The sequence below is a fragment of the Rutilus rutilus genome, assembly GCF_951802725.1.
Source record: "Rutilus rutilus genome assembly, chromosome: 17".
NCBI lineage: Eukaryota > Metazoa > Chordata > Actinopteri > Cypriniformes > Leuciscidae > Rutilus > Rutilus rutilus.
In genome coordinates this window covers 6,670,359-6,697,926 of record NC_140230.1, presented here as the reverse complement: position 1 = coordinate 6,697,926, position 27,568 = coordinate 6,670,359, and the positions used below count along the sequence as shown (strand labels likewise).

The 27,568-nt window shown below is 38.1% G+C and overlaps 1 protein-coding gene across 1 annotated transcript in view; it reads right to left on the bottom strand.

Annotated features, from left to right (window-relative positions):
• Positions 1–27,568, bottom strand: part of plecb (plectin b) — an 80,602-nt gene that overhangs the window by 22,135 nt on the left and 30,899 nt on the right. The window contains 22 exon segments of the mRNA XM_084435277.1: positions 91–274; positions 1,182–1,308; positions 2,086–2,240; positions 2,322–2,474; positions 3,326–3,451; positions 3,557–3,652; positions 4,267–4,371; positions 4,553–4,714; positions 4,800–4,877; positions 6,017–6,332; positions 6,741–6,895; positions 6,993–7,086; positions 8,605–8,732; positions 9,191–9,286; positions 10,846–10,965; positions 12,366–12,472; positions 14,054–14,169; positions 17,280–17,446; positions 19,491–19,583; positions 20,058–20,135; positions 22,534–22,623; positions 26,392–26,453. Coding sequence (XP_084291403.1) covers positions 91–274; positions 1,182–1,308; positions 2,086–2,240; positions 2,322–2,474; positions 3,326–3,451; positions 3,557–3,652; positions 4,267–4,371; positions 4,553–4,714; positions 4,800–4,877; positions 6,017–6,332; positions 6,741–6,895; positions 6,993–7,086; positions 8,605–8,732; positions 9,191–9,286; positions 10,846–10,965; positions 12,366–12,472; positions 14,054–14,169; positions 17,280–17,446; positions 19,491–19,583; positions 20,058–20,135; positions 22,534–22,623; positions 26,392–26,453 — 2,808 coding nt within the window.

Sequence of the window (27,568 nt, the reverse complement as noted above, 5' to 3'; positions counted from 1 at the left end):
AAAATATCACCCTCATTTTTCAAAAGTGTTTGGTGGTGCACATTGGGCTTTGTCAGGGGCTTCATGTTTATTGCGAGGTGAAGTCTGTACCTTTCTCCAGGGTGCGGAGCAGTTTGTCGAAATACTGTGTGGTCTCCTTATAGTCCCTTTCGATCTGCACGTTGTCATTTGAATCGAAAATCTTTGAGTCCTGGCTGTCTTTGAGAAAGTCCTGATAGTGCAGCTGAAGGTTCCTCAAGATCAGCTGGTACTCGTCTGACTTCATCGTCTTGAACTGAAACATAAGTGGACAAACATATAAACCCTTAGCTTCTTTCAAATTCAAAATGGTTATATTTGCATCTTTTCCCGTGATTAATGCTATGACGGGATAACAATAATCTTAATTTAGTTTTTTGTCTAAAATTGACAATCTATAGCAAACTTATTCTGAGATGTTAAAACAGTCAAATGACGACTTCTCTTCTCTTTAATTTGTTTAGGAGGGCCCTTGAAGGGCTGTTATTCAATAAAGCAATTCTCCTTGTTTAGTTTCCTAAATATAACTCAGTGGATCTCCAACTGAAAAAAAATCAAGTTAAGGAGTTAGAGGTAAATATCCCATCTTGTTGACTGTAGAACTATGGCTGGGAGATTTACACGTAGACATGATAAACGTGTTTTTCAGCCCTGTGGTTTAAAAAACAAGTGATTTTGTTGAAGTGCAATAAAGTTGACATCAAATCCTGCAAGACTAATTTGCCACTGGTTTCCTGTTAGTTTTAATAATGTTTTTTTGTTTGTTTTTATGAGTAAAATAAGGTCTGTGTTAAACAACTTGATGAAACTTGAACATTTTGTTCAATAATGTAAACTGCAAACACTCACACCCCAAACGTTCTAGTTACTTAATAGAAACATGCATTAATAAAAAATAAAATAAAATAACAGCTTCGCGTTTTCACCTAATTTACGTAATTTAGTATAAAACTATTTAAAGCAAAATTTACAACATTGTGATAAAATTACTAAATATCGTGATATAAGATTCTGATGTGAGCACACATTGTTTATTTTACATATGCTAGAGGGAAATATTCAGCCTGTACATTAACTAAGTTTCACAAATACATTTCGTCATCCCTTATCTGGCTCAAACATCAAGACGTGACTAAATGCCATGAATAAAGCAGAGAACAGACCATAGTGATGTTCCATGAGCGGATGAGATGGATGTCTTTCATCAGGTATTGCCAGGACAGCAGACTCCTGAGGTCGGCGTGTAGTTTCTGCCAGAGAACCAGTGTCTGCTGGTGACCAGACTCCAGACTGTGAGAAACATCAACATAACACTCACAAACATTAGTCAATGTGTTTTAGGTCATACTGTCCACTAAGAAAAGAGAAATGTACAGGAGCTGTTCCAAATTTAGTGAGCTGCCAAACTAGACAGCATTTTTAGGCATCAGAGGAACACTCACAATATGATGAACAGTAGGAATCAAATGTACGCATCCTTATGAGATACCTATTTTTCGAAGGCACGGGTTACCAAACTTATTTTAATAACTGTACCTCTTTGGCACAAAAGATTTACTCGAAGTACACTACCAGTCAAAAGTTTTGGATTTCAAATAAATGCTGTCCTTTTGAACTTTCCATTCATCAAAGAATCCTGAAAAAACATTTCAACATTGATAATAGTAATGAATGTTTATTGAGCATCAAATCATCATATTAGAATGATTTCTGAAGGATCATGTGACACTGAAGACTGGAGTGATGATGCTGAAAATTCAGCTTTGATCACAGGAATAAATTACATTTTAAAATATATTAAAATAGAAAACATTTATTTTAAATTGTCATAATATGTAACAATATTACTGTTTTTTATTGTTTGTATTTTTAATCAAATAAATGCAGCCCTGGTGAGCAGAGGACACTTCTTTTGAAAGCATTAAAAATCTTACAGATCCAAACCTTTTGACTGGTAGTGTATCTCTCTGAGATTAAGTTAATATTTTTAATAATTGAATGATACATTCGCATGTTCATGGTTCTCTGATGACAGTTGATGGTCACATGACATGCAAGTAAACACACCTGGAGACACTCTCGACAGCGTCCTTGTTGACGGGCGGCACGAGGAAGCAGACGGACGGGACAACGGCCTCATTGCCCGAGCGGTGCAGAATCTTCCACTGGAAGGGCTGGGAGTTGTTGATGAGCGCGCACTCGTCGCCCTTGTGCATCGTGATCTGTTACAGGAAACAGGGATTTAAGCATGCAGCACAAGACACAGGCCGAGTGTGTGTTAGCGCGAACGCGACTGTGTCTACCTCCATCTGTTTGAAGTCACACACGGCCTGGATGGGCAGTTTTCCTCTGACGGAGGTGGTGGGGTCCCGTGGCTTCAGCTGGATCACAGATTTGGCTCTCTTGTTCAGGCCGGCGATGTCAGTCTTAAACTCGTTCAGCTGCTCTCTTTCCTCCTGTGGTGAAACGCTATTACTTCAAAGCTTCTCAATTTGATTTCTTTCTTTCATTGTATACCGTTGTGTACAAGAAATGTTGGCAACACTTTACAATAAGGTTTCATTTGTTATCATTAGTTACCTACATTAGTTAACATGAACTAACAATGAACAATACTTCTACAGGATTTAGTAATCTTAGTGTTAATCTCAACATTTACTAAAACACTATTAAGATCAAGTGCTGAATCTGTTAACATTAGAACATGCACTGTGAACTAACATAAACATGAACAAGTTCATTAACATTCACAAAGGTTAATAAATGCTGTAGAATACATTGCTCATTGTTAGTTCATGTGAGTTAATACAATGTTAACAAATGAGAACTTATTGTAAAGTATTACCAATGTGAAATAAAACACTACTTGATGTTGTCAAATGATGACAATTCAAGTGAGTGTCTGCGTAGATGACTTTTAAGCAAATAAATCATTGTCAGTGTTGCAATATTACAGTACAAGATCTCTTTAGTAAATGTTTGCAGTAAAAAGATCACTACCAATAACTGTACACCAGCAAAACAAATACCAGCATTAGATTAGGGAACACTATTCACTATTAACAAAATGCTTATTAGCATGCATATTACTAGCATATTGGCTGTTTATTATACTTATAAAGCACATATTAATGCCTTATTCTGCATGACCATATTCTACATCCCTTAATCCACCCAATACCTAAACTTACTACAACTAACTTACTATCAATTAGTAGAAATTAGGAGTTTACTGAGGGGAAAACTCGTAGTTAATAGTGTTCCCTAATCTAAAGTGTTACCCTATAAGCCATCTACTAAAACTCACAACAGCATCTTGGAGTAAATCCTCCAAACGAGTGGAAGTGACGGTGCGGTCACACATGTACTTCTTCTTCATGGTCTCCTGCATCTTCTTCATCCTCTCCTCAGCATCTCTTACATCAGCAAAGAACTATTGGTAAAACAGACAAGGGAGGTAGAAGAGAAGGATGCTGCTTATACATGTTTGACCAACAGAGATTACATTATATTGGACGGGCATTTGATGATGCAGTACCTGAAAGTATGCAGTGTTCTCTCTGAGATGAGTTTCAATGCAACAGCACACTTGAAGGATCCAGCTCCACTGGGTCTGCAGAGCTGCGGTGAAGGCCTGAAGATCACCAACACAACACACATGTAACACATACAACACTAGCGTCCAGATGTTTGGGGTCAGTACGTTTTGTTGTTGTTCCCTGCAGTCAATAATTTTATCCCTTAAAACTCATCTTTGATAATCAAAGTGACATATTTCTTCATGCCTTAAAATAGCTTAAATGTAACTTTACACCCTTGGTTCATTTAGTATACGTGAATTATATTAAAATTAGTCTCCGCCTCCACTTACTCACACCAGTTCAACTTTACGTTGCACAATGGCATACTGGTTTTAGAGTGAAAGAGCGAAGAGTGAATTTTACAGGTTCGTCTACAAGTCGATGCATCAGAATGGTAATGAGTTTCTCTTCACAACGTCGGACACATAATGGTAATTGATATGATTGGCCTTTGGCTTGACTATGTTATCAAACAGCTAATGTGTTGCTAATACACTATGTTCCTGTTTGCAATCTAAGAGTCAGACAGTTTCCTTCTAAAAATCAGCTTCCTTAGAAACGCTTTGAACCGTCTTTTGTGAGACCGTCTTTGGTACACTGCAGTTTTAAGTATTGAAGCACATTAGAAATATGAATAAGATGATAAGAAGTGTAGTTAATGCCGTACCTCAACAGTCTTCTTGCCTGGATGGCCGTCTTTAATGAGTCTGTCTCCAGTGGTCTTGATGTCATTGACCTTCTTCTCCCTAAGTTCCAGTTCACGCATGAGTCCCTGGGGAATTAATTAGGCCATGAAGCAGCACTTCACACTGTAAAATATTCTCCATTTACACGCCCAACTACAATAAGCAACAAGTCCTGGAACAACCCATATCTCAACCAATCAAAGTAAAAAATCTCTCCTTAATCCTAACCCTAAACAAGTAAACGGGTTTATAAAATGCTTTACTTACTGAGTAGTTCTCTTTCTTTGCACCCATGTTGGTGTTGTGTTCACTCCAGTCGTAATTGATCTCCTCTTCCTCTTTGTCATTAAGCCACATCAGTTCCTTGGTGGCGGCACTGACAAAATTATATAGATGGTCAAGATTTCTCATACGGGACTTGGAGGAGTTCTAGAGAGAAGAAAAATACAGCATATGCTTACATGGAAGTGCACCGGCTTAATGATTTTTAATAGCTACTGGTCAGAACACTCACCAGCAGTTTGTTGTACTGTAGATCCAGTTTGCCCAGATATTCTCTGTATGTGCCTTTACTAGCCGGCGAGAGTTGGTTCTGAAATATACAAAGAGGTAGAGACGTCAACTCTTTAAAGTTAAAGATAAAATTTTACATTTGTTTTGTCCAGTTGCAAGTTACAACACACATTGTTTCAAAGCAGCTTTACAGTAAATCATGATATTAATGTTATTATCTTCTTGCCTTATAGCCGCATTTAGTAGATTAGAGCTGGGCGAAAAATAATTGCACAGTGCTATTCGCTTTATGTGAATACACTGTAGATATACTTATATACCGGTACTTAACTTTTAATATATTTTTGTGTGATAATATAGTTCACGTTTTGAGACGATATAAACAATTACGTGGCTCAGATTTGCTAGTATATATTGCTTTACAATACAATACAATAAAATACAAATTTTATTTGTATAGCACATTTAAAACAACTGCCATTGACCAAAGTGCTTACCAGCATAGATAACACAACAAAAGCAATTACATACAGTCACACAAACAAAATTAAATCCTGTTCACTCAATCAGTTCTAAAAGCCGTTCTAAAAAGATACGACTTCATGAGAATACTGTGTGTATGCAGATGAAGTTGGACAAACTTATAAATTCAACTGTATATAAAGAGCTGTGCGATAATATAGTTTACATTTATATGATGATATAAACAATCGAGCAGTTGAGATTAGCTATATAGCATATATACTTTCAATAGTTGCATAATTTGTTATTAACTCTGTCCCCACCGTTGAGAGAAATTTCCGGCTCTCCGTGTTTTCACTTTTATACGGTAGGGGGCACTATGACACAAAACCTCAGGATCAAAACACAGGCGAAAAAGAAGCAGAAACAAGCGATAGCATATGTAAGCAAATACATATGTAAAATAACACGATCATCAACATTAAACAGCATATAAATCAAAACTGCCTAATGTTACTGAATGAAATGTCGACCCAGGACGAGCTACAGGACTGTGACGCTTTGAGGGTGTTGATGGACTCGATCTACTACATCTGTGTTTCGATCATCGTTTTAAATCCGATCAGGATGTAGTCTTTGACAAAAATGAATTTTTCTCAGCTATTTACTCAAACAGTTTTTTTTTAATGCTGGCGGTGGCTGACAATAAAGTTAATGAACAATTCGTAAAAAAAAAAACCCTGAAAAAACAAGTACCTCATCTGCTCGTGCTCGCTCAATCTTAGCCTTGAAGTCCTCAATGGTTTGGTGAAGACCTCTGTGGCTGCCCAGATGAGACTCCACAGACGGAAGATCATCGCCCCACTCGGAGGAATCGATCCTGCGCTGGTTCTCCTCCACCCAGGCTAACAGGTCCTGTGCATAGCGGAGAGTGACCTCATCCAGCTCGGGTCGCACGCGTTGCGTAGACCTCTGGGTCATGGAGACGTGAGTAGTAGTACTGACGCTGGACTTGAGCCTTAGATTGTAGTCACTGCGCAAGTTCACCAAGCGCTCGTGTAAGCGGTAGACCCTGAGAAAAGAAAATCACAAGTCATTCTTTTTCCTTGACTTAAAGAGGTTTAGCAGTGAGTCTGATTATACAAGCCCCAGGTTTCATAAACGAGGTTTAAGCCTATTCCCTAAAATGCACGTTTGCGCTGTTTTACCTGAAAGCAACTTGAACAGGCATATCTTAAAATATGTCAGTGCCTCGGTGTCTCAAGATGCACACCAGTAAGGCATGTTGATAAAAGACACTTAAATGTCCTAATCCTGGCTTAATCTAAGCCCTGTCTTTGAAACCAGGCCATAATTTGTCATATTTACATATGTAGATTGATTTTCAAATCGGATTTGAAAGAATGCGGTTAATGCACTGCAGGCTACTGGAAGAAGGTTTTCCACTATGGTAGTGCTAAGAAACATCGGACGAACTCACCTGCGATACATCTGCTCCGCCTGCAGGTGGCGCCCATCTTTGAGAAGCTGAACGTCATTGAAGAGGAGACGGATCATGCCATCGGCTTTGTCCAGATCTCTCTCCACCTCTACTGTGTGCTGCGCTGATTTCCCCGCATTCAGGAGACGAATATCCTGCAACAACAGAGACTCTATCATGCACAGTCACAGCCTTTACAGCAACTTCAAATTTGATCGAATAATAAAAAATTCAACAGATCTACGCTCTCACCGACTGCAGTAGAGACTCCGTCTGGTTGATTTGTTCCTCACACATGCCTGAGTCCCTCTGCACTTTAATGACAATCTGTTGGAGACGTTCTAACCTGGAAATGATCAGAATTTGCATACGAATAATTAAATTTTCTAAATTGATAGTTCTTGACCAGAATAAGCTGCAAATCGCGACCAGACGTTATAGCGAATAGTCAAAGGTCTGGTGTACGCTGGACTATCACACATTCGACTGGAATTAAGGGATAGGATTTTCAATGCATACAAATATACATGTCAGAACATATTCTGTCTGTTAAACAATATTCGCTTTGAAACTAAAATAATACAAATGAGAATAATATGATAGGAAATTACTTCATCCAACCACTAAAAATAACCTGGATGTGAGTTGGTTAAAAGTAATTAAGAAACTCACAGTTTTCCGCGACGAAGCAAATACTCTAACCGATAAGTGTCAGTCATAAAGGCCATTTTTTACAATCCAAGACTTTCTCCGAAGTGCATAAAAACATGTTTTTCTTGTTATAATCCTGTCATGGGACTCGGACAGACCAAACCACAGCCAGGAAAAAGTCGTTGGTCAGCCATTCCACAGTCCAGTCCATAAAGGATCTGTGTGCTGCACATTACTCTTGTCCGAAGCAATATTGTCTTGTGACAGGGGATGTGTCCTGTTTTAGACGATACTCCCTCTCCTTCTAGATGACTGATATTAATAACAATTTCATATAATCTCATTTACTCCAGATCAAAAGTGCAACATTTCTTTACATTCTCACTTTTATTAAAAATCAGTAATCTTGCTATACTGCTTCACTTCACTGGGAAGTTTAAATGATTAAATTGCCAGAATGTCATAAATTATAACAATGTTATAAAAATTTATAACCAAAATGTAAATTATGTTCTCCATTCCCCATTGATTTGACAAGTAGTTTAAGGTTTCTTTCATCAAAATAGCTGTACTTTAGTTCTTTGACTGCCGTACCTTTAAGATGACATTATGTAAATGATCTCTGTTGTGATTGGCTAAGCACTTTGCATGTGGAAACACCCTTAAGTTCACACTGTCATTCATATGTAAACATACACAGTCATATGGTTAAGATAGTTTTAAATGAATAAACAATAAATATAGTGATGAAAATACAGACAAAAAGTGTTGTAACATAATAGTGGAACATGTTCATAGTTCATATAATGAACAAAAATAAATAAATCACAAAGCTGATTAAAAGTCACAAAAAAAGATGAAGAAGAGTGAAGACAGAAGCTCTGTCTGCCAATGCCACTTTTTTATATTTGACATTTAGTATCAAGTGCAACGAAATTCAAAGTGCTGCTTAAGCATCTAAATATGTTTTGGGATCCGGTAGAAATGGATCATTCTCATGCAGCTCTTATTAGTCTAGCACGTCCTTCATTGTGTGTTGTAATGGCTGATGTATGTCACGTTTTTGGACTGGTAGGCTGTTCTATTCCAGTCAGCAACAGTCATTCTGTTACGCACCCATTATATTCCCATATTCACAATGACCACGAGACAAAGCTACAACAAAACTAAGACGGCAGAGTGAGAGGTCTGTGTTTTCAGACGTGTTCCTCACCTCTCAAACTCGATTCTGAGCAGTCTCTCTCTCTCCAGGATGGCCACATGAAGACGCCCCCATTCCTTCTCAACATCAATGGGGTGATAACCAGGAGGGACCTTAACCTGACCAGCGTGAACCGCACTCTGTGGGAAATTTGCAGAACATCATATTAGGACAGAAGTAACATATCCATAAACAGAGATTAAACACTTTCACATGATTCATTGGTCAACTAAATGTCACTTTATTTCGAGACATTCTGCTTAACTGTAAGCAACTCTGCAACTACATGTCAAAACTAACTCTCAGAGTATTAGTAGACTGTTAGGTTAGAGTTCGGGTTAGTAGAATAAGTTGACATGTAGTTGTAAAGTAACTTATAGTCAGTTGAATGTCTGTTGGGAGCATTAATATAAAGTGTTAGCAGATATTAAACAGACAGTCTACTAATACTCTAATGAGAGTTAGTTGACATGGAGTTGCAAAGTAACTTATAGTCAGTTGAATGTGTAAAGTGAACTATTGAAACAAAGTGATAATTATTTTGACATCTCATGTTACATGTTTAAATCTCCAAGACTGTGAAATCCTGTGCACAAACCTCAAAGGACTGGTAGAGGTGTTTGGAGCGGCTCTTGTCTGACTCTCTGGCGGGCAGCTCGGTCTCTTTATATTTCAGAAACTGACGCCATAGAATCTACAATATAACACCACAAGCAAATCAATAAACAAACACATAAAGAGCTTGCCACAGATGCTGGAATATATTCATATAGTATACATTGTGCAAGACACAGTTTGACCTTGATCATCCTAAGCAGGTCCATTTGAATGGTTCAGTAAGCATTTGTTAAAAGTGGCTTTGTTAAACATCTGCCATGGACTGACATGACCGAGGATTGTTTCTCAAAGCTGGTAATGTAGGTTTGTTCCCTCAGACTAAGATGATATACCCATTACACAGCCGCCCCACCCTGAAGAGATGGAGCCATACAAACTCAAACAAAGACGTTCAAAGACTGAACGCCTGCTCTTCATGATGTGGTGTCATATGACATGACTCATGCACTTCAGAGAAGGATTTCTTCCAACAGGATAGAGTTCAACCCAGGTAACTGACAGTGTTTGCACTCTTAGACAAAAGGTTCAAAGTGGTTTAATATAGAACCCTAGGGCTCTTGACTTAATTTTAAAGAAGACTTTATGCCAAAAAGGTTCTATACAAGGACAAATGTCGCAAATGATTGCATACTGCTTTCAGGCTTAATGGTTATTTAATTATTATTCTAGTGATAAAATGTTTACAACCTGTTTAATTCATAAAACTGAATTAAAATGAGAAATGAAGTAAAACAAAATTAATTAATTAAAACTAGTTGCATAAAATGGTCCCATGATGAAAAAAAGGTTCTCTATATGAAGCACCTTACAGGACCCTTTCTTTTAAAACAGTGTGGGATTGAGGAGGCTATGGATGGATGAAAATGGATAGATAGATAGATAGATAGATAGATAGATAGATAGATAGATAGATAGATAGATAGATAGATAGATAGATAGATAGATAGATAGATAGATAGATAGATAGATAGATAGATACTAAATGCTACTAATAAAACTAGACACACCCTAATTTTCATAACTGAGGCACAGACAAATTGAAATATCATGGAAATTTTTTTTTTGCATAAATAAATAAAGCACAGCGACTCAAATGTTTGTTTGAAACTATGAAATGTCACATAAATAAATTACTTCCCCATAAAGCTACTTTCACGCTAATTAAAAATGTAGTAAAGTTAGTGGAATCCCTAATATAATCATTCATTACTAAAGTTAGTTACTTCCCAACAGGTTTTGTATTCTCTATGACCCTAAATAAGTCACCCTCCCTGCTAAAGAGACTAGCTTAGACCAGTGTAAATTCATATGCTGGTCAAGACTTGTTTATCATATTTAGTGCTGCATTGGTGCTGGTCTAAATATTAGCAGCAAAACTTCAACCACTTTCTGGTTGACCAAGGAAAGTAATTCTTGCTGGTTAAGACCAGTTAAGAATGGTGTCCAGAATGCAGATCACAACATATGCTGGTGACCGAGCTGATCTTTTAACCCAGGTAATTCTACAGAAATCCCAGACAATGTGGATCTCACAAGAGATAATGAAGACTGCAATTCATTCCATAACTAGATAAGAACAGTAACTAGTAGCAACCCAGACCACACAACAGCAGACTTTACATTAGCGTTCCTCACCTCAATCTCCTCATAGCTGCTGGGAAACTTCCTCTCCTCAAAGATGGTAATGTGATGTCTGATCCATTGGTATAGAACGGTGATCAGCTCGTAGTATTCCTGCCAGCGCAGCTCCAGCTCCTGCAAGCGGGAGGAAAAACACACGGGAACTGTTCAGGGGAGAACAGGAACGCTCTTTTGCCCCTGTGCTAAGTCAATTATCACATTCACTCAATTAGGAGTCGACAAGCGTAGCCTTGTCTGATAGCAGCAGCATATGAAGGGAGGGAGGAATCAAAGGAGCAAAATAGCTGATCCTGATAGGTTGATTGATAGTCTGTGACACAGCTCACACCGATCATTTAATCCTCTTCCTCATGATAGATTCTGATGGTGTGAAGGAGGAATCAAATAAATTGCATTTGACAGCAACTGGATCCAAATCCAGATAACACAAAGTCTATTACCTCTTGAAGTTTACAGAATATTTCCTAAACCTTCTATCTATATTAATGGCCAGTACACATTGTACAATTTTGGGCTGTCCCAGACAAAAGATGACCATTCGCGGCGATTTCTGTAGGCGTGGCTCGTAAACGGTGGTCCTACGTCGTACAGTGAGAGAGGTTCAAAGATGACCCAAAGATAGCACTGCTACTTGGGTGGAGTGATTTGCACCTGAGAAGCCCCGTGGTGAGGAGCAGAGTTGGAGTAAATCACTCCGCCCAAGTAGCAGTGCTTCGCCTTCTGAGAATATAGTTCCCAGTATGTATATGGTTAGAAGATGGCTGTGTCTCATGTGACCTTGTTATTTGTACACGCTGTGACTATACAAATCACAATGTGGCGTTATTTTGTCACTTATTGGGAACAGTATGCTAGCTGGAGCCATTTACCGCCAGTCTTTGTGCTAAGCTAGGCTAGCGGTGGGTGCGTCACACAGAGTTACGGCACACGGAGATGAAAAGGGTATGTATGGACTTATCTAACTCTGGGGGATACGGTGAATAAGCTAAAGTCCCAAAAAGTTGGCGTGTTCCTTTAAAACTAAAGGTTGACATCTGGTTCCACCAAGAACCTTTAACATCCATGGAACCTTACCATTGCACAAAAGGTTCTTTATAGTGGAAAAGGGTTTTTTCGATTTTTTTTTTTAAGTTCTTCACACTAAGAAAAAATGGTTCTTTTCATCTGATCACTGAAAGATTCATACAATATAATATAATTGTTATAAAATATAATAATCATACAATTACGGTTATTCTATGGCATTGCTGTGAAAACAAAGACACAAGACTTGGAATATAGTGATGTGGACAGTTTTTGGAGAACCTCTCGTCATGCTGATGCTATTTAGCAGTAGCGTGGGAATGGGCAAGGGCAGGAAGCCTTAAGAAACCTCATTCATAAAAATGCATCATTAGTTTTATTAGATTTAGTTTGACTGCATATTAACTGGACTATGTGCTGACAGCCTATGTCTGGAACTGGTTTGTTAAGCGGCAATTACGTCATTTTAAAATGATGAGGGAAAAACTCACTTTGGCTTTGCCGCCGTCCTGGACGTCTGGAACTCGTGGCATGGCGTCATACAGGGAGGACACATAGGTGATTATGGACTTCTCATCAGGATGAGGCACATCCACATCTGCAATGAAAAGTATTGTAGATCAGTTAGAATTCATTGTTTCATTCGGTGTGTGACATGAAAATGTGTGATTGTTTGTGTGTCATTTGTTTAAGCAGACTGTAGTATTTCTCTATTGTGACCGGGACTTGATTTTGTCCATCAGGAATTGATTAGGCCGTTTGATTATGTCGTTTAGAGGGGGAGATAATGAGGGATTCTTTTTTAAATAAGGATGTGCGTAGATAAATTATTTGTAATGAACAATGCAATATTCCATAAAAAAGTCAAAGGGTTCACAAACTTTTGACACTTCTCAAGGTTTTCAAATGTCAAAGGTCATGGGATCCTAAACTCAAAGAAAGATCAACCCATGGTGTTGTGGGATTGAACAAAGGTTATTTTCGTAAACGAAAATGGACTAAAACTATTGGTAAAAAAAAACATTTTCATAAACTGAAACTTTCAAAATAGATGAAAAACTAAAATGAAACGAAACAAACAACAGTTACTGAAAAACGAACTGAAATAAAATACTAATTAGCAAATATAAATAATCATGTTCGTAATTAATAAGCTCTTATCCTGTGGCTGTTTAGGGAAATACCAGTAGATGGCGCTTCATGCGTGTGAGCTGAAGCATAGGGTTGGGCGATTAAGTCCTAAGCGGCTACTAATTCACTCGGACAATGGAATGAGCTTTAAAGTTGAGCGCTGCGTTTTTAGAATGTTGCTTCATGCGCGAGACGCGGGTGCGACAGCCAAACACGCCCGTCAAAAGCATGTTTACATAGAAAACAATTGAAAAGCAGTGCAACGCGAAAACCTGTAAAGAACTACTACTGTATGTTCGAGATTTAATGTTTGCATGATGGTGACAGGCTGAAAAGTGCTGTTATTGTCTTTGTTTTTACAAAATATCATTAATATCACTATCCATGTGGACACATTTCTCCACAACTACACACACACACACGCAGCATTTACACTTCATTATCTAATCACACTGGCTTGAAATGACTTGAACTGTTTCTAGATTTACCAGTAGTTTCACTGATACATTGTAGATCTGGAAAAAAAAAGTAAACTAGGCATGTTTAACAAGAAGTATGAATGAATAATTTGTAACTTTTTTTAATACTTTAAAGTTGCATTTGTTTGGTTATTTTTCATTCTCAAACAATGATTTTATTTGTATTATTAAGTGGTTAGCACAAGCGTTAACTTTAAACTGTGCAAACATTAAAAGCTGAAATTAAATGTTTAGCTTTGGTCCATACGGGAAGTGTTCTGTTAACTCTGCAAAACTATAATTACTAACTATAAAACTAAAACTGAAACTAAATATACAAAAACATAGAAATAGAAATAGAAAATAGACTAAAAATAGAACTAAAACTAACAAAACCATTAATGAAAATAGCTAAAACTAAATTGAAATGTAGGCTATAGGAAAAATTTTAAACCAATATTACAATTAAAACTAATTAAAAAATGCAAACCTATATTGAATACACTTGATCAGGATTTAGCTTCAAGACTGGGCATTAATTTCTAATAACTTTCTTCAATACCAGGTTATACCACTTGATTTGACATTACCTTCTGGGTCAAGCAGTCGTGTGACCCCAAGTTTTTGCTCCGCCACTGAAAATGCCTGTTCCAGGTTCTCCAGGTTGGATAGGTGGTATACTTTCGACATGTCGATAAGCCTGGGCCTGGTGAAATGAAGAGGAACAAGTGTGAAATAAATGCAGCAGAAAAAGTTTAGAGGACCTATTATGCTCTTTTACAAAGTCTTGATTTTGTTTTTGGGGTCTGCTAGTAGGTTTTCATGTTTGAATATTCAAAAATACATTATTTTTCACATATTTGGTATTATTGCAGCACCACTCTTCGCAGTCTGTCAGTAATACTGTTTAGTTCCTGTTTCTATGAAGCCCCGCCTTCTGAAAAGCACAATGTGCTCTGATTGGTCGGCTGGACCAGTGTGTTGGGATTGTTCAACCGATTTGAGCGTGTTTCGGAAATTTCCATCATCACGACTTTCACACACTACTAACTAACTCAAACAGGCCCCGGCCCTTTTTTGCGTATGCCTTTGATGGGAATTATTTAAATGAGGAACATTGTGTTCCTTCCCGGAAGAAAACTCAAGACTTGCAATCCAATACAGTTTTTTTTTTTAACATTTTACACTAAGGTCCCATTAGTTACAGTAAGTTAATGCATTAACTAACTAACTAACAATGAACAATACATTTGTTACAATATTTATTTTTGTTTGCATTTATTAACTGTTCATTGTTATTTCATGTTAGCTTAGGTCCATTAAATAATAGTCCCAGATACAAGATTTGATTTACTGTATTATTAAAAGTTGTAATTAATATTAATTAAGATTAAGTGTTACCAAATATTATACCAGAATGATAACATGATAACATTTTGGAGTTAGTTGATTTGAAGTCATAAATAAGTCATAAATAGTAGAATAAATACTAGGCTCAGAGCACAGGTAATGTGACCACCTGCTCCATAAATCCAAAATAACATCTGTCTCCTGAGGGATGGAGCCATAACTGACATGCCATGAATACCCAGAGATGGGAGTGGCTTGAAACAACAGAGAGAGAACAAATCTATACACTTACACCAAAAGATTCTTAAAACATTAAAACCTTTCGTTTCTACACCATTAATCTATAGAGAGCCAGAAATGAAGCAAGCACCCGGTCATCTGTGTGGCATGTATGGTGTAAGGCATGGAATAGGATTCTCCAGTGTGGTAATGAGAGTCTGCCACCGCAGTCCGATCGTCCATCCCGAAGCCTCCGTTGATCTGCCTCAGGTCCCTCTCTGAGCTCCAGTCTGGCTCATATCCCGTCTGAGAGTCCCCGCTGGAGTGAGCGCCTGGACTCTGGGAGCCCCGGCCAGAGTCCAGGGAGCTTTCGGAGGGGATATCCTCGCACAGCATGATCACGCGGTCCTCCGAGTCGCTCGCAGAAGCCACCGTACTGCTGGAGCCGGTCCGACGCTTCTTAAAGGACAGGCGCCTCTTCATGTTCAGCATCATCGTGTCCTCAATGCGTCCACACAATGCAATACCAACGAAATATTTCTCGAATTGTCAAATATCAATAATGAACCCTTCTGGTATTAGTTATTCTTCTTTTTCTCCAATCCATTTGCTCCCAAAGAGCTCCAAAAAAGAAACCAAGCTGAAGTTTGATCGTTGTTGTTTGTCTGCAGGTGGTGCCTGTAAAAGTCTCTTCCCTGTTTCTGAAAGGAGGCAGATCCTACAACTCCAATGGGTGTTCCTGGCTGACAAAAGCATCAAATCCTCCCTGTTCATGTGAGGGTCAGCGGGGCGTACCCAAGCTTTGCAGGTACACGTCCATGTTTCGGGAAAGGTGCCCTGCGGGGAGGCCTGTCTCCGCTCCGACAGGCACCACACCTCACAGCATTTATCGTTTCAACTTTCTCTGTAAAACTGCCTTCATTGTACACTTCTATTAGCACTACTTTCTTATTCAGTCTCGCCCTGCTCTCTTTTGTCCTTGCGTCTGTGTACGGGACACACCCTCATTACAGAAAAACTGTTTTCACTTGGCCTGGATCTGCGTGGCTTTGTTTCCTTTTTTCAAAACACTCTATCATGCATTTCATTGTATTATTGATGTTCATATCGTTCCAAACCACGTGGAACACAAAAGGAAACATTTTCAAGAATGTACATGCTGGTCTTTTCCATACGACGAAACCAGACCATGGGCTGCTAAACTCCACAAAGTACTCCATACATTTAGTGCAACATCAGCCTTCTGATGTCAAATGCTATTTTTGTGTGAGGAACAGACTTAAATTATGTAATTTCCCCCATAGTTCTCAAATCTCATTTCCATTTCCATAAATCTTATCATTATACTGTAGCTTCGAACATCTCTTGTTTAATGGAAAAGAGCAGGTCAGAAATTCGGCATAATATTTTCTTTTGTGTTCATCGGAAGAAAAGTATGTTTAGAAGAATTTTAATATTTATATGTTTGAACTACAAAGACTGATAAAGTGAGGTGGCAGTCGTGTGATTTGACATGTCTTCGCTCAGGGGGTTTATCTTGATGAAAATATGTGCTTCAGGTCAGAACATTTCACTCCTTGGCATCAAGTACAAGTTTGGTCAAGAGTGAAGCTCAATGTTGAGTCAGGAAAGAACCTGATTTACACATTTCTATGTTCCAACATCCAATAGAAGGCTGTCATTTTGAGTATCTATCCAACTTATTCTTAACGTAAAAGCGGGTCATCCGCTTACACTAATTTATGCTAATTTATATTGCAAACTGGCATTTGTTATCATGTTATTTAATTTATTATCATAATGATAAACACACTGATTTGTAGTGCAAATAGTTTTATCATTTACTGCACTTTGTTGTTCTCCTTTTTACTTATAGCGGCTAATGAATCAGTTGCAAAAAGACTGAAGATAAATATTTCAAGAAAATATCAGGAAATCAAGGTAACACTTTATTTTCATGGTCCAGTACTAACTGTAAGTAACTTTGCAACAACGTCAACTAATACTACAAACTCTAACCCTAACAGTCTATTATAGTCTAATAATACTCAAATGAGAGTTAGTTGACATGTAGTTGCAAAGTTACTTATAGTTAGTAGTATGTCTAAAGGGAACTATTGAAATAAAGTGTAAGCTAAAAAGAGAATGAATCACGTGACTATTATTGAACAACTTCAGACTTGGAGCAACTAACTATACAAGCACACATTCCATCTTAATCTTTAGCTTTGGTAAAGAGGCACTTACTCATGTTTGTGTATAACCGCGTTGAAGAGTTTTCCGTCCCTCCAGCTAGTGGTGAAGTTATCGCAGCGGATACCGTGGTATCCCTCCACCATACGCTGAGACCAGAGGAGCAGCTTTTCCTTCGCTGACATATCATCTGACTGACCGTTCACCTGGATATCTGAAATCTACCAGCCCAGAAGAAAATGAGTTTCATGGATTTAGCGACATGCAGCAGCGGTAGCAATATGTTTATTGTGTAATTATCAATAAATAATTAAAGTGGTTGATATCTCACACAGGTATGAAACAAATCTTAGTCATGCAAATGCATTCCCTCTAAATACCATTGACCTCCTAAGACCCTTCTGAGACCCGTCGTCATACTCACTGCATGAACGTGTAGCAAAAACAACCCAGCACATTAAAGGAAATCCAATTACCTTGTGAATTCACAGTCTGAAGTAGCTAAACAACAGTATCTGCCACAAAACAATGAGGAGCTCAAATAGAACTTGAAAGCATACATTTATAAACTAAATATATAGTTAATATATTAACTAGATATGTATTTGCCTGCAAAAAGTCTACATTTCTGGCAACAGTGATGATTCTGTGAATCAGGTTTCAATTAATTAGTTCCAAAACAAACCATTTCGCTAAAATAAAAGTCAATCCAAGGTAGATGCACTGACCCGGAAAAGCTTAGGCCGAAAAGGAAGTAAAAATGGCGTGATTTGCAATGGATGCAGATTAAATGATAAAACAAGAAAAAAGAGGAGAGCCCTTAATTGCTGCAGCCTGGCCTTTGAAAAGAGTCATGTGATCGTGGTTGGGTGTCCGTCTGAGTTGGCGTAATTTTCAACACCGTCGCTTTTTCAATGGCGTACAACTAGCATTGATGGGAATATCCGATCAGTCTACTTACATGGCAGATGCAAATGCTCGTATTCAATTCATATCAGATTTATTTCCACATATGAATGAGGCCTGAAACCGATCAGAGAATATCTGAATCCATGTGCTTTCTTCCTGCTTATACGTTCATTGGTCATATTCTATCTGTGCCACATGGGAGAAAAAAATCTGAATTCACTTGAACTATAAAGTAAATGCGGCCTTAGTTACTCACAAACACTGTTTTAAGGCTAGCATTTTAACACATTATGGTGACCAGATGTCCTACTTACCCTGGGTTTATGAGCTTCCCCTGCCCTAACAATTCATTTAAAAATGTGCTAAAATCTCTAGAAATAACACATGTTTTGTCAATTGTTTGATGTAATCTGCATGATTCTGTTGAGAATCTAGGGAAACTGAATAGAACAAGATGGAGGAGCTGAGGAAGCGAGTTGAAACACAGGCTTAAACTAAAGATATTTGATCTCAATTTGAGGAAATTAACCACATCTCCTAAAGAATCTAGTCCCCCTAATAAAAATGACATAGTATAGACTACATTAAACAATCAATAAATAGTGTTTAATGTCAGGATTGAATATAAACACATGGGAGGTTGGCACCATCTAAAACCCTGGTCATGTGACTCTCTTCTTGGTCAGGCTACCTCCACAAAGAGAAAGCTATTTTAGTTCATGGGGAAGTGGGCAGAAGTCCATACTCCACCCCTACACATAAACCCCTCTGCCTCTTCTGGACAAACCAGAAGTCCTGACAACTTACTTCCTCTATCCAAAGAAATCAGACTCTCTCAAAAGCTGGATGTAGCCAAACAGCATAATCGTCTTATTTGCGTCAGACTCCTGCAGCTGTAACATGACTGTTTTGTTTTTTTAATTGATTGAGGTGGAATAAATCAGGGTGTGATTGTAATTAAACACTGAACAACAGATTCACATAATTAGGTCTAAAAAATTGCCTGGATATTAGATCATGAAATTAGATTAGATCAGAGACTTTCAATTCCTCATGTTGCCCAAGACACTGAACAGATTCATTTACAAAATCTCATTTCCGCATACTAAAACTATTGTGGTCGGATCATATTGGATATATTATAAAACAAGAGAAACTTATTTTATTGCTTGAGGCAGACACTGGTTTGAAGCAAAAAATGATTGACCCCAATGATGTTTGATTGGAAGGTGTACAGTAATTATGACCCAAATGAACTGGTGATTGACCCAGATTCAAGTGATAGGTCAGACTGATTTGGAGCCCAGGAGGAGGAGGTAAATGGTATGGGAACTTAACACTGACAGAAAAGAAGACCTGGAAGTGAAGGATGATGGTCCATATGAGACCCAATGTCAGCTTTGGGTTTCCGTCGGCAATATCATCATTCCTGATATTCACCAGCTTGACCTGTGATTTCCAGAGAAGAACAATAATTCACATTTGAGTTCAAGTTTAATGTGAGAGATTGTCTAACAAAACACCATTGTAAGCATGTTTAAATACTGTCCACCTAAAAATAAACCTTGTATGACTTACTTTTTTTTTCTGTGAAACACTCAATGAGTGATTTATAGCAGAATGTCCAAGCTACTCTTTTCCACACTATGAAAGTTAATCATTACCATGACTGATGATGCACATGTTGGCTTTTTGTAATGCTTTGATGGTCAGTTCTGCTGTGACCAGAATCTGGTCCCATTTAACTTTCACTTTATGTAAGGGCGCAGCTTGGACATTCTGCTAAACATCACCTTTGGCAAGCCACGAAAAAAAGAAAATTCAGGTTTGGAAACAAAAGAGGTTGAGTAAATGAGGACAAAAGTTTAATTTTGGAATAAACTATCATTTCAATTTAGTTTGAAAGATGAGTTTGTCTCGTACCTGTCGGCGTCTGAGGAAATCCAGTGCTATCTGCACATTCTGCAGTTTATGGAATCGCATGCGTCCTCTCTCACGAGGCTGAGGAGACAGACAGAAGCCGGTTAAGACTCATAACACAAAGGATGAGACTGAGGCGTGTCCTTCCGCATCCAAGCTTCTTTTGAAGGTCGAAATGAAGGAAGAGTGAAAAACGTGGAGAACCTTTTTATGAAGCTAATGTATATGGTTGCGGTTTACTTTGATGGCCCACTTCAGGCTAACTTTGCAACTACATGTCAACTAACTCTCATTAGAGTATATTAGTAGACTGTTAGGTTAGTGTTCGGCTAAGTATAATAATCTGACATGTACAGTACTTGCAAAGTTACTTATAGTCAGTAGTATGTCTGTTGGGGGAGCATCAAAATAAAGTGCTAGTATTAGCTACTAATACTCTAATGACTGGTAGTTGACAAAGTGGCAAAGTTACTTATAGTTAGCATAATGTCTAAAGTGGACCATCAAAATAAAGTGTTACCTCATATATGAACACTAAGAAAATCCAAAAGACAAGACCCCATGAAATCAAATCTTTAAGTCCACGTCTGCTAGCATTTATGACATTTAAATGTAAGTGTACTTAAAACTAAATCTGTATTGATGATATACTGTACCATCTTTATCTTCCAGTTCAACATAAACAATACCAACTTTGATATGCCCTGCACCAACTTTCAATTTCAGTAGGAAATATATCAACACAGATAACTGAAAAACTGCAAGTCATTTCATGGGGTCTTCAGGACTACAGTATATGACAGAAGTGATGGTCATGTGACTTCAGGGATGTAGTGTGGTTTACTATTGTGGATGAATGCTAAAAATGCTTGTCTTATATAGAAAACAACCCAAAACATCTTTACCATCTGACTCACCATCTGACACACCCTTTTATGCAAACATCGTTTTATGACCTGAACACCTTAAACTAGCTTTAAACTGTAGTCCAGAATGTAAATATGTCTTGCACAAACGTTTTGTTCAGCACTAATGATCAGTTATAGGCATTTTGCTAATAGTCAGGGTAGTTACTTAGATATAATTTTCTATTTCAATCACACATCCAAACTATGACGAGGTTCAGAGAGATGATGTCATAAAGAGAAACAGCCTCAGTCATGCGCAAGTGGAATTGAAAAAGGGCAACTATAATGTTATTCCTACCAGTGAAACTTCAAAATAAAAGTCCCTCAGATTAAAAGAAAAAACATGCTTTATTAAGACGCAATGTTTTTTCCCAAAACAGATCTTAAATCTTTCAAATCTTTTTATTTACAATTCTTAATGAAGTCTTTTAACATTTAGCTCTTTATTTTAATCAGTTGAGAAACTTAGCATTGACAAACATAGCTTGAAACCTCAAAGGAAGCAAAATGAAAACATGACTACAACAAGACTGGCGGAAGTGACATCATGCGCAAGCCAGCCACAGTGAGTGACCCATGCCAATGAAGCATCTACATCACTCACCAACCGTACGCTCCGCACAACGTCCCTCTCCCTCGTCTTGACCCAGCAAGAGAAGTGCAAAGAGAGCAGACAGAGGTCAAAGGGCAAAAGTCAGCAAAGAGATGGTGGGTCAGTGTCATAGGAAGATAGAATGATAGGCAGAGAAAGAGTCAAAGAGGAGCCACACAGAAAAGAAAATAAAAGAAAAGAAAAGCCAGAGAGTGAAGTTAATGTCTTAGCTAAAGCCAAGAACTTAAGCAGTATGATGGGATGATGTCAAGATTTTGAATCTGAACCCAGTGTTTTGGATGTGATTCAACATAACATCTTTCGAATTTGAAGACGTATTCCAAGGCATCACCCATAAATATGGCGGGGTGTTCAGGTCTTCCTTGACCTGGAGGTCTGGATCAGGACTTTGGATTTGTTTGAAGGCTGAGGGCAAGGTTGGATGTTTGAAGGTGGGAAGGTTGGAAACTGAATGGGAGAAGTGATGGGTTTTCTCTTGTTTGGCTGTGCTGCATTAGCAGAAGCATAGACCCTACATAGGTCCTGTCCCAAATGGCACACTTCATGTGCACTTGCGGTCTTGTGGGTTTACAGTGGCTATAAGACCGTAGGGCAGGGTTTCACAAATCCAGGCCACTGTCCTGCAGAGTTTAGATCAAACCACCTATCTGCAGTTTTCTAGTAACTTGACTACGTTGTTCAAGTGTGTTTGATTAGGGTTGAAACTAAACTCTGCAGGGCAGTGGCCCTCCAGGGTGTCTCATTTGTCATTTTCGGTTCCCCTTTGCAGCAGATACGCTCCCTCTAAGTGCACTTTCACCGAGCCTGCACTGGAGCGAGCGCCGCAGCAGACTTCTACCCGACAGTCAAACCGGCGTACTGTCACACAAGTGTGGACTCGGAGGAAGACTGCGAGGGCTTAGGGTTCCAATTGGGACAGGGCTATAGAAATCAGTGCAAGACAATCTGTAACACTCACCAGCGTCTCCCCGGAGAGGACCTCCAGAAGGGAGATCAGGTTGTGTCCATCTCGGAGATCTTCGTACAGGTCATTCACATGACGCTGAGTCTGAGGATGGAAAAAAAGCAAAGATGGTTTTATGAGTATCGCATTAAAAATCACATCACCCCTGCAGTAAGAAAACAGCTTAGAAAAGATTCTAAAAATGTTATTGCTCATGCAATCCCAGTTCTGACTGCCTTCATAAAGCTGAAACAAACACCACATACCAAAAACAGGTTACTGCGTGATTGAGTTGAGCAATGAAATTAGCTCCAGGTTCGCGCTTAATTGGTTTAGGGGACAAAAATCACGCACCTAGAATTTGCCCTTTTTTGGTCATTTTGTTGACAAAATTGTCATTATTTATCCTTCCTCATGAGCTGCTGCTTCTTTTTTTCATTCAAGGAAAGTATATGGTGATGCCAATCTTCAAAAATACAACAGTCACATATATTCCAATTCACTTACAAAATTGTTGTGGTACTTTTTTGTCCTTTTTGGAGCTTGGCAGTATAAATCCCAATCCACTTTTATAATACACAACTGCTGAACACAAAAGAAGATACAGTATATTGAAAAATATGCGTAACCAAAGAGTTGATGGGACCCATTGACTTCCATACTAGTTAAAAAAAAAAAAAAATACAAAGTCAATGTCAACTGTTTGGTTACTGACATTCTTCACTCTATCTTCTTTTGTGTTCAGCAGAAGAAAGAATCTCATACATGTTTGGAACAACTTGAGGGCGAGTAAATGATGATCCTTTTCGGGTGAACAATCCCTTTAAGATGGGCAGCAACTTCTAATTGCAAGCATGTATGTCTCTTGTTAAAAGGATAAAAACAACACCGAATTCAAAATTCACGCTTTGCTCAGCAAGTACAGGACGGGGCAATGCATCGCTTCAGGCAGAAGGGCGGCACACCTGCCTCACGTCAAAAAATATCCGACAAATGATTTATTGAGGGACAGTGTCAATTAAATTCTGAAGCTTTTTTCTTTGTTTGTTTTTAAATCAAGCAAGTCATACATACATACAGATGCTGTATAAAACCTCACTAGGTCAGATCTTCGCTTGCATGATAAAAAAAACCATACAGAACTTTTTTCTTTGGCTGAAATGAGAGATTGGGCTTCCTCAGGTATTTCTCATGCAGCTCAACCCAACATGCACTGCTGCAAAACACTGAACTCTCTGCGGGAATTAAGGAACAGCTCACGGAAAACTGACAATCCTGTGATTATTTATTCACCCTCACATTGTTGCAATCCCGCTCCAAACTAATAAAAAAACATTTTTTTTATACATTGACAATTAAATATGTCAAGCTCCAGTGTAAGGAAGAAAGTTCAAATATGTGGAATGGAAAATGAGATTTGAGATTTTTGAGTTTTCGATGACAGGATTTTGGAATTAACTATTCATTTTACTAGCATTATACAGCAAAGCCTATCTTCAGCACTATTTCAAAAGTTAGTAACAATTGCTTTCAAAGAACAAAATCCAAATCAAAGTACAATGACAAATTGGCGTAACGAGGCAGGCTTTGGATTTCTTTTGCTGTACTGCATGAGACTAAAATCTTTTCAAGCTCTATAAGTGTAAGCGGTAATCTTCATTCTTCATGAGACCCCAGGTCCAGAGCCTTAAGGAGGACAGAAATACTGTACATGCATGTGAGAGAGCAAGGCCTGCTGGGACACGCTGACAGATGGACCTACCTCAGCTCTCGAGTGCTGGATGAGTGAATGGAGCAGGAGAGGAAAAGAGGAAGGATGCGATGATGATGAGGAGCAGAGTAGAAGGCAGAGAGAGTGAGAGTTGATTAGAAATGGAAGAAAGAAGTGAAGGTTGAAAATGAAGGACAACATTAAGATTAATATGATTTAAAGGCTGATGCTGAAACTTAAAAACAGCTCATAATGGAGTCATTCAGCCAAAACTGAAAATTTACTGTACTCTACTTTCTCCTTTCAAAACCTATATGATTCATGTTTGATTAAATTTAGACAAACTGAATGATAGAACTATAGATAGAATGACAAAACGACAGACAGACAGACAGATAGATAGATAGATAGATAGATAGATAGATAGATAGATAGATAGATAGATAGATAGATAGATAGATAGATAGATAGATAGATAGATAGATAGATAGATAGATAGATGTCATACTGAGCCACTAGAGGTCTCTGTTGATGTCAGTCTATATTACCCAACATGTCCACTAGCAGAAGCTCACACAAATAATAAGATAAAATGTATTATATCAAAGTCTGTGTTAAATTCATACATTGGAAAATCACCAACAACAACAGGGTGTATAATACAGTGATAAGTCTCGTTTGTACTGTCTATCCCCATTATTCGGCCCATCTTTCCCTCACACATACTCAGCTCAGTCAGCACAAAGCAATAAGAGCTACAGAACAGCTGATGACAAACAAACTGAGCAATCAGTGTTCGTCAAGGTCAAACTCAAACATTCAGTCAGCAAATATAAACGTGTCGGTGTAGAACACAGTTTGACTCGTAAAATAAGATTATATTTGATGGTACAGTATAAAGAGTGAAAACAAGGCAGACTTAATCTTTCTGTTAAATATGAATTATTTAAATATTTTGTACAATGCTGCCAAGTAAAATGACAGGATTATGTAGGCGTGCTCTGGACGCACATCATAAAAACACTTGAGTTACATGTAGAGAATTAATTACAAGTGTGTATATAATTATTGTAAACATACATAATAAAACTATTATTTAATTTTAGAAACGTGGCCAAAACACCAAAATCAATAATGAAAGCATTATCAAAAATAATATTACACAATGACAGCTATTACTACCCAGATTGGAGCAGATTTGACTAAATTAGCCTTTAAGAGTTGTGAGGGAAAACCATGTTTTCATTCAAATGGGATCAAAATGATAAATGTACCTGTCCTCCTCAGAGAAACCAGTCCCATCTGAGTAAGGCTTTTGTTTAATCACAGATGAAGGGTTTACATCTGTGCAGCACATGTGCTACTGTTGGCCTGCCTGACGAGTGTTTATACCCTGAACATGATATGCCAGTTGCTAAATGAATCCAGATGTTCTTGACATGCAGGTTTGTCTTATATCTCAAACTCTTTTGTTTTGAAGTGGTCTCTTTTTTTCATCACCTACAGTGAATAAATAGGCTTGACTGATTTGTAAGAGTGCCAATAACCTCCATTCTTGTCCAGTCTTACATACTCATTATCTTTTGTTTGGCTTTTCAAGTTCACCACTTTTCAGCTTAAGTACAAGACATTTTAGACCAGATTTATAACCCGTGTGAACAAGATATGCTTCTCTGCAAATATCTGTATAGACTGAACACGTAATACACATGCGCATGACGTCACCGTTTCCACAAATTTGTGTTTTTGTAGTTTTACACAGAGACGATAACTTGCACTTTGAAACCCGTTTTTAAAAGTTTGCGTTTTCAGGCTCCCAAAACGAACGGCCAAAACCTTAGTAAATCACCTTGCGTGATTCATTTAAATACTCTCTTCCCATAAAGTTTGTGTCTGAAAGGGAAATATCCCAGCCTTTTCAGAGCAAATTTTTCACCGCGTGTCTTTAGTAAATCCTGACAGTTATTTGTAATGCCAAAAGAGGGTTTGTGTTGGAGCTGTTAGTAAATCTGGCCCTAAACCGCAGCTCACTTCAGGAGGACTGAATCTTTGTATGATACTTGAATTGTATTGTAAATTGCATTGGATTTGTAAGTTAAAGTGATTAGTTATTCTAATCAAGCTTTACCAAATCTTAACAGTAAAAATAAACATAAATGTACCTTTATCAAGTGTTTGTTCACCCATTTTGTGAAAGTCTTCTTCTGCACTCTGTCCCGTTCATCTGCAAAAGATAAAGAAAAAAGAACATTTAACACACTTCAGCAGTAACAGAGTAAATGCCTGGATCGGAAAGGATTTACAGCAAGTGTGTCCTTTTATTAATGTTAAAATACTGTAGATTTTTAGAATACTAAATCTAGTATGGATTCAACATCAAATTTCAACCTTAAAAAACCAGAGACCACTGTCTCTGTCTCTGTTGGTTTGAGTATCACGACCACACCAAAACATTGATGCACTGAATGTCCCAAACACAAATGGAAGTTGCAATAGTATTTTCTTCCTTATTGTGACATGTATCTGAGTGAAAAAGCTTCTTAAACAAGAACAAATATAGGGCGGGACTTGATTTTGTCCGTTGGGAATTGAATAGATGGTTGTGGTTTGCATGTGAGTGAGAGGCCCTCACGCCAGTGAACACACCATCAGAGAGGAGAAGAGATGTTGATGCAGGAGGGACAGGAACGTATTCTGATTAAAGATTACGAGCCCATGAATTTAATAAAGTAATAATGTGCACGGATACATAAATACTGCAATATTCAATAAAAAAAATAAGAACTGTCAATTTTGATTTCATGGTGACTTTAAAACAGTTGAACTGCACGTGAAGAGAGAAGTGGATCAGATAAAATCTCAATATCAGAATGATTTCAAATCAGTTCTTTGAGAAGTAATGCCTCACATCTCCTACACACTATTTAAACAGCACCTCACAGACACAGCCATGTGAGTAAGGTGATCTCTGGGTAAAGATGGGGAGTAATGACTGCAGGAGGAGTCTAGACTGATCCATTGTCACGCAAAGACGGAGCACAGGTTCGGAGAGAAGAACATGTATTGTATTTAAGACCTCAGGCTGGGAAATTTTAGCATGACGGTAGAATAGCTTTAATCTTCAGTGTGCGTCACCACAGACACAGGCACACCTACAGCCTGCAGAATCATGTTCCTTCAGCAGCATTAAACACAAGAGAACATGATCCGTACTGCTGTCTCACACAAATGACCAACACAGGCATCCGTCATCATTACTGGAGAACATTACTGCATTTTAAAATGACATGCTCACATTTACGGTTAAAGTTAGTGTGTTACTTGGTAAAGTTAGTCACA